Here is a 17,605-nt window from a genome sequence, read left to right as displayed (position 1 = left end):
AGAAGCTAAATATGGAATTTCTCTTCAAAAGCAATAGTTTACCACTTTATATTATTCTTTTCAGAATCAATTATGTAATTCAGAATAGAACCTACAATAGAATCTATGCAGTCATTAAAAAAATCACTTAGTCAACATACACGTCTTCACATGAGAAATGCATTTAATTATTTAGTAAAAAAAAGTCTACAAAACAGATGGCACTTTTGTTTTAACATACATATGCATAGAAAAGTGTATAAAAATATTCACAGAAGTTATTTTTCATGATGTACCAGAACAGAAAGTGATTACTTTTGTTCTTTTCTTTGCATTTGTGTCTGGGTATATTTTCTGCATTAAGCATATAAAATTATAGCATATATAATTATAAAAAAGTAATCATATTAAAAACTACTACCTTTTCCAAGTCTTCAAAAGATTCTTTAACCCCACTGCTATGACTTATGGCAGAGGTGTCAAAGGACAATGCTATATCACTGAACCTATGGTTTGTGAAATTCCTGACAGATGTTATCCCAAAATGTTTTATCTTTATCCAGGTATCTGAAACCACATCAAATATTCCTTAAGGGTATTTTAACTAGTACTGTTAAGGAAGAATTTAAGAAAAAAAATCTTATTATCTGAGAAGCCCCAAACAGAATCTCTCTGTTTACAAATGCTTTGAAAATCCAAGCACTTTTTGATACTCAGAGATTAACCGGCATAATGAGATTCTGATCTGAAAATCCTATGTATGAAATCAACTTCAGAAAGCTAAGTGTTTTTCATGCTTAAAAATGATTTCTCATGACTTTCTATTCCATTCTGCCTTACACTTTTAACTTACTCTGAAGATGTATTTTAATTTTATTCTAAATATTTTTCAAAAGCCTTATTTGAGGGTAAGTAGGGAGGTTAAGGTTAAGCTAAGTTAGCTCAGTTTAAATAATACTCTGTGTTACTCATTCTGTAAATTATTGGCATGGACGTCCAAGCCAATAAAATTTAGTAAACAACATATACAACAACAATCACACTAACTTTTCTTATTAATTCCCAGGTAATTCCAAATTCATGAATGAACAATGATCTAGTAGATTAATTCAATTTAAACACTTACTGAAAACTATTCTGGTGTCCTTGGATATTAAAACACAACAATAAAAGAAAGTCCCTGCTCAGAAAGTTTATAAAATAATTAGGTAATTCTACCATTTATAATTTATGAAGTTTGCTGTACGATTGTTCACTTTTTGCATAAACTCAAAATCAGAGAGAAGAGTACCTATCGTACCGGGGGCAGGGGTGTGGGGGGGCTGCATCAGCTACCTCCAGTTACTCCAGAGGAATACCCATGAGGCTTTCAAGAGAGAAAATGGAAAGAGCAGAAAGGAACAGTAACATAGATTCCCTAGTTACCAAAAGGACTAAGGGTGCATGCCTAACATCTCAAAAAAACTGAGACTTGAGTTGGGCAACTGTGAGACCACTTTTCACGGAAAACTCAAATCTATTCTTGAAGTCCTGATTAGCAGAAATGACAATATTTGCTTAAAATATAAAATGTCTTAATACATTTAACTTTGAAAGCTAACCTATACAACTCTTTTCTTACATACAACTTAGATCAGGAAAACTGGAACAGTTATATCAGAATTAGTTAAGAGTTCTTATTTCAATGAAACATCACAGATATTCAACATGTAAAGTACACAGACAGGATCAACAAGACTTAGAGCTAACTTAAACACACAAAATCTCTACAAAGTTTATTAACCTCCATGCAATAAGATTTAGAGCTATACTATACACACATACACACACACCCCAACACAATGTCTATTAATTAACCTTAGTGTAATGTATAACTTTAGGTCACCAAATGGGTGGTAAACTAATACTGATATATCATTTATCCTGGGTAGTATTGCTTAAAACTGTAAAAGGGACTGAGAAGCTTGATATCCCAAACTGTTCTGGGATGTTAACTCCATTATATCATCTTCAAAACATCTATAGAAAGTGATCTTGGAACTTCAGTAGGTGATGACTATGTATAAATGCAAGATGACAAGATAACATAAAAATGAAAAGAGTGTTTTGTTTTAGATATGGTCTACTACAACAAATTAATCATGGACAAACTTGCAACAAATAAGCCCTATATAAAAATGAAGTCTTAAACCATCAATAACAAATTGACAGTTTCTACTAAAATTAAATAAGCACAGACCAATATTAGTAGAAAACTGAATTACAAGGACTGACAAAAAGCGGTGAAATAAGTTCTGGACTTAAAGGTGTATAAGATATGAGATATAGGATTTATCACAGATATTCAGTTTAGCTTCCTAAGCAATTTCGTTTGTGTCCTGTATGAATTCATTAAAATTAATGACAAAGAATAAACCATCACACAGTTCTAAACTATAATCAGTAGAGAAATGATGCAGTTCTAATAAGCTAAACATATATGACAAATAGGATGTCAATACGCCAGGAGAATTGTAGTATGGTAAACTCAAGTACAACTGAAAGCCTGGGGATAGAAGAAATGCTGAATGGCTGTACTGACTAAGGGTCAGCAAACTATGGCCCAATCTCTGTTTATGTAGGAAGGGCCCAGGAACTAAGAATTGATTTTACAGATAAACATTTGCAATCAATTTGATGATACAATACACTGACTTTGAACCCCAATTAAGAGAAATGTTATAGCCCCCTCAAAAGAAATCCATTCCTCTAATTAGTAGACTTGAATTTCATCAATGAAAAATATGTGGAAATTTTGTTATATTGAGTTGGCCAAAAAGTTCGTTTGGTTTTAAGTACTAATAAAAGACACATTTTTCATTTTCATGAAGAACTTTACTGAACAATGTGTTCAGTAACTGAACAAACTTTTTGCCCAATCCAATATATCTCAGACATCCCTAACTTTCATTTTAGCCCACGAAGCCTAAAATGTTTTATCTAGCCCTTTATAGAAAGTTTGCCAACTCCTGTATTACAATACTAATTTGAATAATAATGAAGAATACATAGGCGTTTAGGAAACAAGGAAATCAAACTATCTGAACTTAGATCTGAGTGTAGTATGGGAATCAGGAAGGAAGGAGATCTGTTGAACTAAGTTTAAAGCTTCAATTTGAAACAAAGATGGTTACTACAAAAAGACAGCAAAATACCAGTGATCTCAAGTGCAAATCATAAGAAATTATATAGATAGTAAGGAAGATTCTTGATTACACATGGGTGTTTTCAACCACACTTGTACACACTGATACCTAGCAAAATCATTTTATCAAAAGTAACATATTCTGGGCCTCCCTGGTGGCGCAGCAGTTGAGAGTCCACCTGCCGATGCAGGGGACACGGGTTCGTGCCCCGGTCCAGGAAGATCCCACATGCCGCGGAGCGGCTGGGCCCATGAGCCATGGCCACTGAGCCTGCGCGTCTGGAGCCTGCGCTCCGCAACGGGAGAGGCCACAACAGTGAGAGGCCCGCATACCGCAAAAAAAAAAAAAGTAACATATTCTTATAAATTAAGTACAAGGATTTTAAAATAACTTAATCACCATCCTGTGTATAACTACAAAAAGCTACTGAGAACCAATAAGGACGTACTGAATAGCACAGGGAACCCTGCTCAATACTCTGTAATAACCTAAATGGTAAAAGATTTAGAAAAATAGATAATGTATATGTATAACTGAATCACGTTGCTGTACACTTGAAACTAACACAACATTGTTAATCAACTATACTCCAATATAAAATACAAAAAATTTTTAAATAAATAAATAAGCTTCTGAGGCTCAGCACAATAAAAACTAAATTCAAGCTGTCCAGATACAAAACAGGCTGCATTCCAAAGTAGCAACCTGATGCTGGAAGTATTCAAGAAAACACTGAAAAATCATCTGTCAGGAATGTAACTAAGAAGGGATGGAGAACTGGACTACATAACCTCTAAGGAGATTTTCAATTTTCCACTTCTGTGAAACATTTGGAAAATCAAGAATAAAGCCTAATAGACAGTAGGTGTTGTTGCTTTGGACAAACTATAACCTTAGAATCAACCAATCTAGTGGTCTAAATACAGAGACACTAGATGTTACTAAAGGGGGGGGAGGTGAGAACTTATTTAAGATCTCAAGTATTAAAAACTTTAAAATGTCAGTGCTGCTGTTCTTAAGAGACAGTATGAATTCCAAAATAATAATACTTTGGATCTGATGTTGTTAATAAAGGTGTTGACCGACCTAATAAATAAAATTATAAGTAAATTTATAAGTAAAAACTTACTTGAATTATAAGTAAAAATTCTGCTTCTATCAAGTGATCTAGTCATATATACTCACTTTTTCATTTTATAAATATTTAAATATTGACTAAATACAAGCATCTCCTATGTGCTCAGCAGAGTATTATGAGCAGAGAGCACATGGTGAGCAAAAATAGACATAGCCTGGGTTTTCATTCAGTTTATATACATTTTAGTGATCTATTGCTTTTAAGTACTTTAAATAACAGATATATCCCTTTCTTGCATCAGATAGCCAAAATAGCTTTTCTAGTATCACATAACAGAATAACTCAATTAGAAAGCAAAAGCTGGGTTCTTATACTTCTTCCACAGCTGAACTTGCTATGTGATCTTAGATCACGTTCTCCATTTCCTCAGTTTTTCATGAGTGTGTGAGAGATATGGATTCTTAGAAAACAGCAATAAGATTCCTTCCAGTTCAAAAATTCTGATTCAATCTTCTCACCTTGATTATTTCTACCAATTGATCCACACCACTGTCCCCTGGAAATATTGGTTGTCCTAGCAACAGCTCAGCCAACACACAGCCTGCAGACCATACATCTGAAGAAAAAAGAAAACAAAAGCTTATTAATACTCTGTAGCTTAATTTGCATTAAACTGTATACATTTTCTAATTTTACTTTGGTCAGAGAAATATCACAAGGAAAAGATTGTATAATCTAAAACAGAGGGAAAAAAGTCATCAAACTATCCTTAATGCATTTAAAAATTGTGTTAAACTTACTAAACAGGAAACAGGACAATAAGAATATTCTAATAAAGGGTAATATCTATTTAATTATCAAATAGCAGATGTTCAAGTCTTCAACAACCAAGACAGGGATTATAGAATGAAAACATAGCACATGATTATTTACTTATTATACTTAAAAATAAGTCAAAGTGATACAATCTCTTCACATTGGCAGGTACTTATACAGAGTAGCAGAAAGCAAGGGTTTAATCTCCTATATACAGGGTTGTAAGCCAATGAAAATTTCTGAGAAAAAAATTTTTAATACTTTAAATGGTTAAACTTTTGTCTTGTAATATGACTGACGGAAAAATGTGCTTAAATATATGAATATTTTAAAATGCAAAGAGAGAAGAATACATTTTATTTTACAAATTATAAAATATAATTCACTTTTAAGTCAAAACAGAAACCTCAATCTTGAGAGAAAACTTAAAAAAATAATTTAATTAATAAATTTTAATAATTTATAAATAAATTTACTAAATAAAAAAATAAAGCGTACATCCTGGCTTACCCACGATAGTCCTGGTCTAGATGACTGTCCTGGGATAATTATGAAGAGCATCCCCTTTCTCTCTTAAAAGTATTACCAAATGAGAAGATAAATTATATGGGCACTCTATTTAGAGCCCACTACCTAAGACTTCCTGCAAGAAAAAGCTAATTTTCAGTTTCTGGATTCCTGGGTTTTGTATGAACCACCAAACAAGTGTTTTAGGGAGATGAACATAAATCATTGCTGGGTTTTCCATCTACCAGTAGGGAAGGAGAAGAATGGTGAATGGCATGGGGACAACAAATAATTTAATCAGTCTGATGTGGTAAGATGCACTAACAAGAGGAACTGGAAACTAACACAACATTGTAAGTCAACTATATTCCAATATAAAATAAAAATTAAATTAAAAAAAAAAGAGGAATTGGAAATCCCTGCTCCAATGACTACATTTTACTGGCTTGGAAAAATAATGACAGAAAATTCATTTAAGAAATTCAAGTTGATTTTGTCCAGCTACTCTTTCACTTTTAATACCATTGTTAAAAATATTTCCAAAATATATTTGTATTAGAACACTTTTAAATATATTTATTTTTGTTTATTTATAAATCTTCCAGAGTCTTAAGAAGCAAGTATCATAAATCTAAAAGGGAAAGCCAAATCTAGGCTTGTTAGGGTTCAAAAGGTCCCAGGCTGAATCAGTGGCCTATGGTGAGTCCTACGCCTAGGACATCAGAATCTGGTTTTAGTCATGCAAAGGAGGTTACTGGAAAGCAGGTACTCATAATATCCAGAAAATTGATTCCTAGTAGAGGAAACAGATTACACTGGCCTTTTTTGTGAGAAGTATTCCCAAAGAACTGTTAGGCACATGGACATTTACAGAAGTAATATACTCTTAAGAGGGTTAAAGGTTTATGTTAAACATGCCTTAATATGTCACATAATATGATCATGACTTTTTTAAAAGAAGCAAACCAGGACTTCCCTGGAGGCGTAGTGGTTAAGAAACTGCCTGTCAATGCAGGGGACATGGGTTCGAACCCTGGGCCAGGAAGATCCCACATGCCACAGAGCAACTAAGCCCGTGTGCCACAACTACTGAGACTGCGCTCTAGAGCCCGCGAGCCACAACTACTGAGCCCACGTGCCACAACTGCTGAAGCTCGCACACCAAGTCCATGCTCCACAAAAAGAGAAGCCACCGCAATGAGAAGCACACGCACTGCAACGAAGAGTAGCCCCTACTAGCTCCAACTAAAGAAAGCCCGCATGCAGCAATGAAGACCCAATGCAGCCAAAAATAAAATAAATTAATAAAAAATAAATAAATAAAAGAGGCAAACCGCATTTATTTTTTGTTTGTTTTGTACTTGTATGCTTTTGGACCAAGGAATTCTCTTCAGAAGCAATATATAACAATAAAATAAAGTTGACCTCCACCTGCATGCCACCCTAAGGTTGCTCCTTTCTTAGCTTCCTATTCATGTCCAACTGATCATACTCTGTATGTGCACTACTACTAGTGGGCTAAAATGAGGTAGAAGAGGAGGTCAATAAAGAATGAAGCAAACTGTCTCTATTCAATTCCTTCTATCATTAAAGATCTTTGGTGACAAATTCTACAGAATTGGTGGGTTTGTCCAAACTACTAATGAAAAAATCAGATTGTTCCTTTTGAGCAGACTTAAATAACCAACTGAGACAGCACAGTGGTCATCCTACCACTTTAATCATAAACTTAATTGATGCAAATTCTCCAACTGGTGATCAAGCTCAGAAGGGAATATTTCAGGGGAATTTTTTTTTTAAGTTAGAAAAGGTATACTTAGAATTTATTTACAATTTTAAGTTAAAAATAACTGTACTCCTAAAGAAATCACAAAGGAGTAGCTTATAATACAAGAAACGTAAAAGTAGAATAATAAATATATCTTAAATTCTATACATTTTTGCATATCAATCTTTAAGAAGAAATATATTTCAAGGCATATTTATATTTAAGAACAGATTAGTAATACTAAATTACTAAAAACAAGATGCAATAAATAATTACAAGCCATTATATTTGGGTCCATTACTTACCTATACTAGAGGTATAATCAGTGGCTCCAAAGATCAACTCTGGTGCCCTATAGTACCGAGAACAGATATACGAAACATTGGGTTCTCCTCGGACCAGCTGCTTTGCACTAATAAAAAAATCAAAAGCAGAAATTCTTTAAATGAAAATCTAAACTGTATCATTGCTATCGTAAACTGCTATCATTCGCATTCGCAACACAATGTTTATCTAAGATTCCCATAATTCCAATCATGCAATATATAAGAAAAAGAAAATATGAACCATAACTATGTCTGACAAAACAAACTTATAATTTTAACATATCACTCTGAAAAAAGAACAGTAACTTTTAAAGAATGCATTTGTTAACTGTCACCTGAGGAAAAAGATTTTTAAAAAAATCACAAAATGATAAATGTTGAATTTCTTCTGCTCTTGTTCCCTGAATTCCACCTTTAAAATACAAAGAAGAAAGGGCAGAAAAATGAGCGGTACTTCCCCTCACCAAAAAGCACAGTAATAGATTATAATATAAGAATGAATACTGCTTACCCAATATGTTTTTTAAAAAGGTAAGAAATTGGCCACTCTCTTAAAATTTGACTTCTGACTCAGAGTAAGTATCCCAAAGCTTGCAGATCCAATCTACTTTATGTTTTTCCACCATTTGGTCAATTTATTAACTGCCTAAGCATTCGTTATCCAATAAAAAAAGATAGGCCCTTTCCTGTAGGGCAGAGATAATTCACAGTCCATGAATTCTAATTCCACTGTCGTAAGTTAAATCACACATTCTCTTAATCCAACTTTCCTTCCCAAATACTTTGTGGCATGTATTTTAAATATTAAAATTAGTTTCTTTCGAAGTACCTCTCAAGATAACTTGAAGACACACTAAAATAAATAAACTGCTACAGAAGCTAACCATTTTGACATACAATAATAGGAAAGATAAATACAGGAAATAAATACAAACAACAAAATCAAAACAGTAAAAAAGTAAGTCACAGAAAAGGTAAAAAAAAATTTTTAGGTAAAGGTACGGGAAAATCAGAGTAGAGATAGATGAAAGTAGTCACAAAGGTTTCAGTTTGGGCTTTCTGTTCTTCCATTTATTTCTGGTCAATGATAAGTCTGACCATAACCTGGTCTTCCTTCATCACAAGTTTTGAAGGTGGGAGGCAAGTTTATTTTTTAACATTCTCACCAAGGTTTGACATACAGCAGCCATTTCATAAATTAATAAACACTAATCCCTGTTTTTAGGCTGCATGAAAATTAAGACACTTTTTCAGCAAAACTGATAAAACCTTTCTACCTTATAAAGAATTTTCTAAATTAACAAGACGATTCCAATTATTTACTCAGAAAATTCAGTGATAAAGAAGGTAATATTAGAAATGCCACTTGATAGAGCTACCTTCAAAGTGTATCCCAAACTCTACTTGCTCAAACTAGCCGTTAAAAACATAAAAGGCAGCTTCGTTATCAGAGTTATTAAAAGTGAACTAGGCAGAGTCAAGATGGTGGTGTGGGAAGACACAGTTAGCTTCTCCCCACAACTAGTGTGCCTGCCGGCCGCTGGTGGGGGACACTAACGCCCAAGGAGATAGTAGGAACCCCAAAGTAAACCGGTAGGAAGTAGGGGGACTGAGGGGGGAGGAGAAGTGGAGGTCAGACAGGATCTGTGCCCCTGAGGTCAGGGAGATCAGGAGAGGCACGAGGGAGGGACTCTCTGGGAAGAGAAAGAGAGGAGCAGAGGGTGATCGCCTGGCTCACTTGGGCTGGGGAGCCTGCTGAGCTCTCAAGCCAGTACCCCACCTCCACAGCCCCATCCAGGCCATGTGGGTCCTGGGGGCATAAGAGGGAGGCCGGGGAGATGAGGAGTGGCAGGCGGGAGGAGCCATCCAAGGAGGCACAGGAGAGAAGCAGAGGGCGATTGCCCCACCCACTGGGGCCCTGGGCAGCCTGCTGAGTTCCCAGACCGAGCCCCTGCCCTCCAAAGGCCCCTCCAGGTCTCGTGGGTCCTTGGGGGCATAGGAAGGAGGCCTAGGGGAGAACAGGAGAGGCAGGCGGGAGGGGCCCTCCGGGAAGAGAGGGAGAGGAGCAGAGGGCAACTGCCCCACCCACTAGAGCCCAGGAAGATTGCTGGGCTCCCCTGTGAGGTCCCCCGCCCTCTGAGACCAGGGCTGGGGGGCAAATCTGGGTCCCTTCTGTTCCTTGAGCCTAAGCCCCACCCCCAAAAGCCCCCAGCGCCTTTTCCAGCCCTGTCAGTCCTGAGCATTAGCCCTGCCCACCGCCCAAACCTCACCCTTGCTTAGGCCCCGCCCTCCACAGCCAAGGCCTCCCCCCGCCCACCCCTTTTCTCTTCTTTTTTCTTTTCCCTCCTCCTCTTTTTTACTATTATGGTACTGATGTGCCTTCTGGCTGTTGATTCATCTATACTTTTATTTTTATATTCTTCCTAACATATCTGTTTATTTTTTACTTTGTTATTGTTTTTTTTTTTGCTGCCCCAGGCAACTTGCCAGACCTTGGTTCACGAACCCATGGTTGGGCCAAAATTCCTTCGGTGGGAGTTCCGAGTCTGAACCACTGGACTAAGAGAGAACCTCAGACCTCAGGGAATGTTCACTGGAGTGAGACCTCACAGAGCTCCTCATCTCAGCACCAAGACCCAGCTCTACCCAATAGCCTACAAACTCCAGTGTTGGAAGTCTCAGGTCAAACAACCAGTAAGTCAGAAATACAATCCCACTCATTAGGGAAAAAAAAAAAAAAGACACGGCAAAAAAATATGTCACAAATGAAGGAGCAAGGTAAAAACCTACAAGACCAAATAAATGAAGAGGAAATAGGCAATCTACCTGAAAAAGAATTCAGAGTAATGGTAGTAAAGATGATCCAGAATCTTGGAAATAGAATGGAGGCATGGACTGAGAAAATACAAGAAATGGTTAACAAAGATCTAGAAGAACTAAAGAACAAACAAACAGAGATGAACAACACAATACTGAAATGAAAAAGACACTAGAAGGAATCAATAACAGAATAACTAAGGCAGAAAAACGAATAAGTGAGCTGGAAGACAAAATGGTGGAAATAATTGCTGAGGAGCAGAAAAAAGAATGAAAAGATTGAAGACAATCTCAAGACCTCTGGGACAACACGAAATGCACCAACATTCGAATTATGGGGGTCCCAGAAGAAGAAGAGAAAAAGAAAGGGTCTGAGAAAATATTTGAATAGATTATAGTTGAAAACTTCCCTAACATGGGAAAGTAAACAGTCATCCAAGTCCAGGAAGTACAGAGTCCCATACAGGATAAACCCTAGGAAAAACACACCAAGACACATATTAATCAAACTAACAAAAATTAAATTCAAAGAAAAAAATATTAAAAGCAGCAAGAGAAAAACAAAAAATAACATACAAAGGAATCCCCATAACGTTATCAGCTGATTTTTCAGCGGAAACTCTGCAGGCCAGAAGGGAGTGGCAGGATTCAATGGAAAAGTCAAAAGCTTTTCAGACAAGCAAAAGCTAAGAGAATTCAGCACCACCAAACCAGCTTTACAACAAATGCTAAAGAAACTTCTCTAAGTGGAGACACAAGAGAAGAAAAAGACCCACAAAAACAAACCCAAGGGCTTCCCTGGTGGTGCAGTGGTTGAAAGTCCGCCTGCCGATGCAGGGGACACAGGTTCGTGCCCCGGTCTGGGAAGATCCCACATGCCGCGGAGCGGCTGGGCCCGTGAGCCATGGCCGCTGAGCCTGCATGTCCGGAGCCTGTGCTCCGCAACTGGAGAGGCCACAACAGTGACAGGCCCGCGTACCGCAAAAAAATAAATAAATAAATAAAAATAAGAAAATGGTAATAGGAACATACATATCGATAATAACTTTGACTATAAATGGATTAAATGCCCCAACCAAAAGACACAGACTGGCTGAATGGATACAAAAACAAGACCCATATATATGCTGTCTACAGGAGACCCACTTCAGATCTAGGGACACATACAGACTGAAAGTGAGGGGATGGAAAAAGATATTCCATGCAAATGGAAATCAAAAGAAAGCTGGAGTAACAATACTCGTATCAGATTAAATAGATTTTAAAATAAAGACTGTTACAAGAGATAAGGAGGGACACTACGTAATGATCAAAGGATCAATCCAAGAAGAAGATATAACAATTGTAAATGTTTACGCACCCAACATAGGAGCACCTCAATACATAAGGCAAATGCTAACAACCATGAAAGGAGAAATCGACAGTAACACAATCATAGTAGGGGACTTTAACACCCCACTTACACCCATGGACAGTTCATCCAAACAGAAAATAAATAAGGAAACACAAGCTTTAAATGACACAATAAATCAGATAGCTCTAACTGCTATTTATAGAACATTCCTCCCAGAAGTGGCAGAATACACTTTCTTCTCAACTGCACCTGGAACATTCTCCAGGATAGATCACATCTTGGGTCACAAATCAAGCCTCGGAAGATTTAAGAAAATTGAAATAGTATCAAGCATCTTTTCTGACCACAACACTATGAGACTGGAAATCAATTACAGGAAAAAAACTGTAAAAAACACAAATACATGGAGGCTAAACAGTGTGCTACTAAATAACCAAGAGATCACTGAAGAAATCAAAGAAGAAATTAAAAAATACATAGAAACAAATGACAATGAAAACATGATGACCCAAAACCTATGGGACACAGCAAAAGCAGTTCTAAGAGGGAAGTTTACAGCAATTCAACCTCACCTCAAGAAACAAGAATAATCTCAAATAAACAATCTAACCCTACACTTAAAACAACTAGAGAAAGAAGACCAAAGAAAACCCAAAGTCAGTAGAAGGAAAGAAATCATAAAGATCAGAGCAGAAATAAATGAAATAGAAATGAAGAAATCTATAGTAAAGATCAATAAAACTAAAAGCTGGTTCTTCGAGAAGATAAACAAAATTGATAAACCCTTAGCCAGACTCATCAAGAAAAAATGGGAGAGGATGCAAATAAATAAAATTAGAAATGAAAAAGGAGAAATCACAACTGACACTGCAGAAATACGAAGGATTATAAGAGACTACTACAAACAACTATATGCCAATAAAATGGACAACCTGGAAGAAACTGACAAGTTCTTGGAAAGGTACAATTTTCCAAGACTTAACCAGGAAGAAGTAGAAAATATAAACAGACCTATCACAAGTAATGAAACTGAAACCGTAATTAAAAATCTTCCAACAAACAAAAGTTCAGGACCAGATGGCTTCACAGGCAAATTCTATCAAACGTTTACAGAAGAACTACCACCTATCCTTGTCAAACTCTTTCAAAAAATTGCAGAGGGAGAAACACTCCCAAAGTCATTCAATGAAGCCACCATCACACTGTCACCACAACCAGAAAAAGATATCACAAAAAAAGAAAATTATAGACCAATATCACTGATGAACACAGATGCAAAAATCCTGAACAAAATATTAGCATACAGAATCCAACAGCACATTAAAAGGATCATACACCATGATCAAGTGGGATTTATCCCACGGATGCAATGATTCTTCAATATACACAAATCAATCAATGTGATGCACCACATTAACAAATTAAGGAATAAAAACCATATGATCATCTCAATAGATGCAGAAAAAGCTTCTGACAAAATTCAACACACATTTATGATAAAAGTTCTCCAGAAAATGGGTAGAGAGGGAAACTTCCTCAACATAATAAAGGCTATATATGACAAATCCACAGCAAGCATCATACTCAATGGTGAAAAACTGAAAGCATTTTCACTAAGATCAGGAACAAGACAAGGATGCCCACTCTCACCACTCTTATTCAACATAGTTTTGCAAGTCCTAGCCACAGCAATCAGAGAAGAAAAAGAAATAAAAGCAATACAAATTGGAAAAGAAGAAGTAAAACTGTCACTGTTTGCAGATGACATACACTATACATAGAAAATCCTAAAGACGCCACCAGAAAACCAGTAGAACTAACCAGTGAATTTGGTAAAGTAGCAGGATAAAAAATTAATGCACAGAAATCTCTGGCATTCCTATACACTAACAACGAAAAATCAGAAAGAGAAATTAAGGAAACACTCCCATTTACCACTGCAACGGAAAGAATAAAATACCTAGGAATAAACCTGCTTAAGGAGGCGAAAGACTTGTACTCAGAAAACTATAAAACACTGATGAAAGAAATCAAAGATGACATAAACAGATGGAGAAATATACCATGCTCTTGGATTGGAAGAATCAATATTGTGAAAATGACTATACTACCCAAAGCAATCTACAGATTCAATGCAATCCCTATGAAACTACCAATGGCATTCTTCACAGAATTAGAAGAAAAAATTTTACAATTCATATGGAAACTCAAAAGATCCCGAATAGCCAAGGCAATCTTGACAAAGAGAAATGGAGTTGAAGGAATCAGATTCCCCAACTTCAAACTACACCACAAAGCTACAGTAATCAAGACAGTATACTACTGGCACAAAAACAGAAATATAGATCAATGGTACAGGACAGAATGCCCAGAGATAAACCCACGCACATATGGGCACCTAATTTATGACAAAGAAGGCAAGAACATACAATGGAGAAAAGACAGCCTCTTCAATAAGTGGTGCTGGGAAAACTGGACAGCTATGTGTAGAAGAATGAAATTAGAACACTCCCTAACACCATAACAAAAATAAACTCAAAATGGATTAAAGACCTAAAGGTAAGACCAGACACTATACAAGTCTTAGAGGAAAACGTAGGAAAAACACATTTCACATAAACCACAGCAAGATCTTTTTTGACCCACCTCCTAGAGTAACGGAAATAAAACCATAAATAAACAAATGGGACTTGCTCTTAGGAGCAATCGATATTATGAATTTATATCATTCCAAAAATAAGCTATGCATCTGTGTACATATGCCTATACTCTCTGTGTTTTTAGAATACAAAAGGGAACATACTATGTAGATTCTTGACCTTGTTTTTTTGAATTTAATACTTCTTAGAGATCATTCATTTTCCATTCATAGAGAGCCTCCTCTTTCTTTTTTTAACAGCTGCATGTATTACATTATATGTATGATGTACCATAATTTATCTGGTAATCTTCCTACTGCCAGACATTTATATACAATTCTATGATAAAAATCCTGGTATATACAATATTTTGTAAATGTGTGAGTATTTGTAAGGGAACAGTTCCTAGGAGTTAAATTGCTGGATGAAAGACTAAAATTCTGAGTATACAGGGTGGGAGGGTGGGGTTGGAGAGGAGGGAAGGGAGGGAGAAGAAAAGAGAACTAGCTTACCTTCCAAAGTCACAGAGTTTTAAGACAGCTGTATCAGGATCCAACAAGAGGTTCTGTGGTTTAATATCCCGATGGCAGATTCCAAAGGAATGGATATACGCTAAACTTCGGAACAGCTGATACATATACAACTGGAATAAAGAGTAAAAATTCATTGAATACTTACTTTCTATCCCAAACAATTCAGAGTCCGTACACAGGAAACAAAGTAACAGATTTCCAGAAAAGAATAGTGAAAAGCTGGGGATTGTTTGCACTCAGTCTTTCTTAAACAAGTTTTATGTCATTTCTCTATCCATTAGCTAATTATAGTTTAGTTAACCAATGTTATATTTGTACCATCTTTTAATAACTTAAAAAAGGAAAATTTACAATGTGCTTTTATAATTTTTATTTTACTAACATCTCACCACAAACCTGTTTTTTTCCCCTAAACACAGATTTAAAAACTCAGAGGGGTATTCCAAATCATGTGTAACAAGTAACAATGTTTAGACCAGACGCCAAGTCTTCTTGGCTTCATCATCCTTTGTCAGGGCCAGAGGTTATTGATACAGAGGTCTGGGAAAACTCACACGTGAACTGAGAAAACCTGTTATCAACGATCTATCAAGACATCAGTAAATCTATTAATAGCAACACCACTCTTCCTGTTAATATCCTTCAGAATTAAGTAGACTTCAAAATGCCATTTAAAAACAGATCCTAGATGACTACTGACATCAATTTAAAAGAATATTTATTTCAATTTTATTACAAAACAACATACAGTGAGAAACTGGGTCTGTGTGGGAGAAAGAATTAGACTCTTGACTGGTGAAGAGACAGTCTTTGTGAAGAAAGTGAGTATATCTTTTTCTTTTTTTTTTTTTGTGGTACGTGGGCCTCTCACTGTTGTGGCCTCTCCCGTTGCGGAGCACAGGCTCCGGACACGCAGGCTCAGCAGCCATGGCTCACGGGCCCAGCTGCTCCACGGCATGTGGGATCTTCCCGGACCGGGGCACGAACCCGTGTCCCCTGCATCGGCATGCGGACTCTCAACCACTGCGCCACCAGGGAAGCCCGAAAGTGAGTGTATCTTAAACCTTCTATTTGTTCCAAGGTCAGTGTTCTGGTTCACTTATAAATTTTTCTGACTCCTCACCTTCTGACCTCTACCCCAAAGTTATATACCATGAAAAGAACTTTTGAAATGATTCAAATCAAAGATACCAGTATCTTGGTGAAAAACAACAAAAAGAGAGTTAAAAGTCAGATAAAGCACTGACATAAGGTATCATCTACATATGGAGTGGTCTTGACTCCTACAAAAATATACTGAATCACCAATTTACAGGAAATACTGAGGACAGAGGAACATATTAACACCACTATAGTAATCCCATCAGCAAAATCCATTTTATTACTATAAAGCTTAAAACTATAACTATTAAGTAAAAACTTCGATACTCAAAACATTCAGAATCAATGCCATTTTATTTTCTAGAGTATTTGTATAAAAGGTAAAATGCAAAAAATTATACTTAGAAAGCTGAACTTTTAAACTTAACTCCTAGTTAAATTTTCACAATGTCATAGTTAAACAAATAATAATCTGTTTCTAATAATCCACCACAACTTCAGTCATAATTATGTTGGATAAATTGCAAGCCACTCTAACATGAGTTGTATCAAATAAAAAAGATGACATTGACATCAGGTACCAAAAATTAAATAACACCTTAATAGAGTCTGTGCATATTTAAAATTACGAAAAGTTTAAACTTCAGCTACGGACACACTGTATCTATAAATGGCAATGAAACATTGCATTCAGTAATATTTATAACCATATTTTTATAATTTTATAGGATATGCTTGTTCCTATTTCAGCCTGTGGCACAATAAGGGTTATAAGAAATTAAATTAAAAGGTGCTATAGGTAGCAAAATTAAAACCCATAATTGTCTGTGAAAAAGTTCATTTGTCAGAAAGATGACAAGTATCTTTAACACCTGCGTCATGAAAGCTTAAAAAGGGAAGACTTCACGCTTTAAAACTGTACAAAAATTTAATGAAACTCTAGCAATACCTACTTTGCAGCTTTCCCCCCTCAGAATGAGATGTAATAATATAGTTAAAATACACCCAGCACTCTCCCTTGTTCATAATAACTAAAATGGTAAATTGCTCCATTTTTACATACCTTAACATAGATCACAGGGAGCGTCTGTTTGGCTCGACTATAGTGTCTGGCAACTCTGTATACTGTTTCCGGAACATAGTCCAGCACCAGATTAAGATAGACCTCATCTTTCTGAAAGAGTTTATTAAAAACAAACCAAAAAAACAAGATTAGGAACTAGTCTTTAAATATTAAATTAGAGTAAATTCTCTATACATTCACTTATTCAGATTTTTAAAGAAAAGATTCATGTGTTCAATTTTAATTATACAAAATTAATTCAGAATATAACCATAATAGTAAAAACAAGTCTACCACATTTTTTTTACTAACAATTTCATGGCAAAAACACAGCCATTTCAAGACTGTTAAGATTCCTAGTCATATTTAAACTGTTATTTTGGTTATATGATTTTAGAGGATATTACCTGTCACAAAATTTCATATTTTCTAGTTTGAG

General features: G+C 35.9%; 1 protein-coding gene across 5 annotated transcripts in view; it reads right to left on the bottom strand.

Annotated features, from left to right (window-relative positions):
- Window positions 1-17,605, bottom strand: part of GSK3B (glycogen synthase kinase 3 beta) — a 199,938-nt gene that overhangs the window by 65,319 nt on the left and 117,014 nt on the right. For all 5 annotated transcript variants that reach the window (XM_033403308.2, XM_004278532.4, XM_004278533.4 and 2 more), the window contains exons 4-7: window positions 17,167-17,277; window positions 14,982-15,112; window positions 7,639-7,745; window positions 4,761-4,858 (exon numbers count right to left, since the gene is read on the bottom strand). In XM_033403308.2, the coding sequence (XP_033259199.1) occupies window positions 4,761-4,858; window positions 7,639-7,745; window positions 14,982-15,112; window positions 17,167-17,277 (447 nt within the window). The remainder of the gene's footprint in view (window positions 1-4,760; window positions 4,859-7,638; window positions 7,746-14,981; window positions 15,113-17,166; window positions 17,278-17,605) is intronic.

The sequence above is a fragment of the Orcinus orca genome, chromosome 5, assembly GCF_937001465.1.
Source record: "Orcinus orca chromosome 5, mOrcOrc1.1, whole genome shotgun sequence".
Lineage (NCBI taxonomy): Eukaryota > Metazoa > Chordata > Mammalia > Artiodactyla > Delphinidae > Orcinus > Orcinus orca.
Note: the sequence above shows the minus strand (reverse complement) of the source record. Positions and strands in the feature narration are given on the sequence as shown.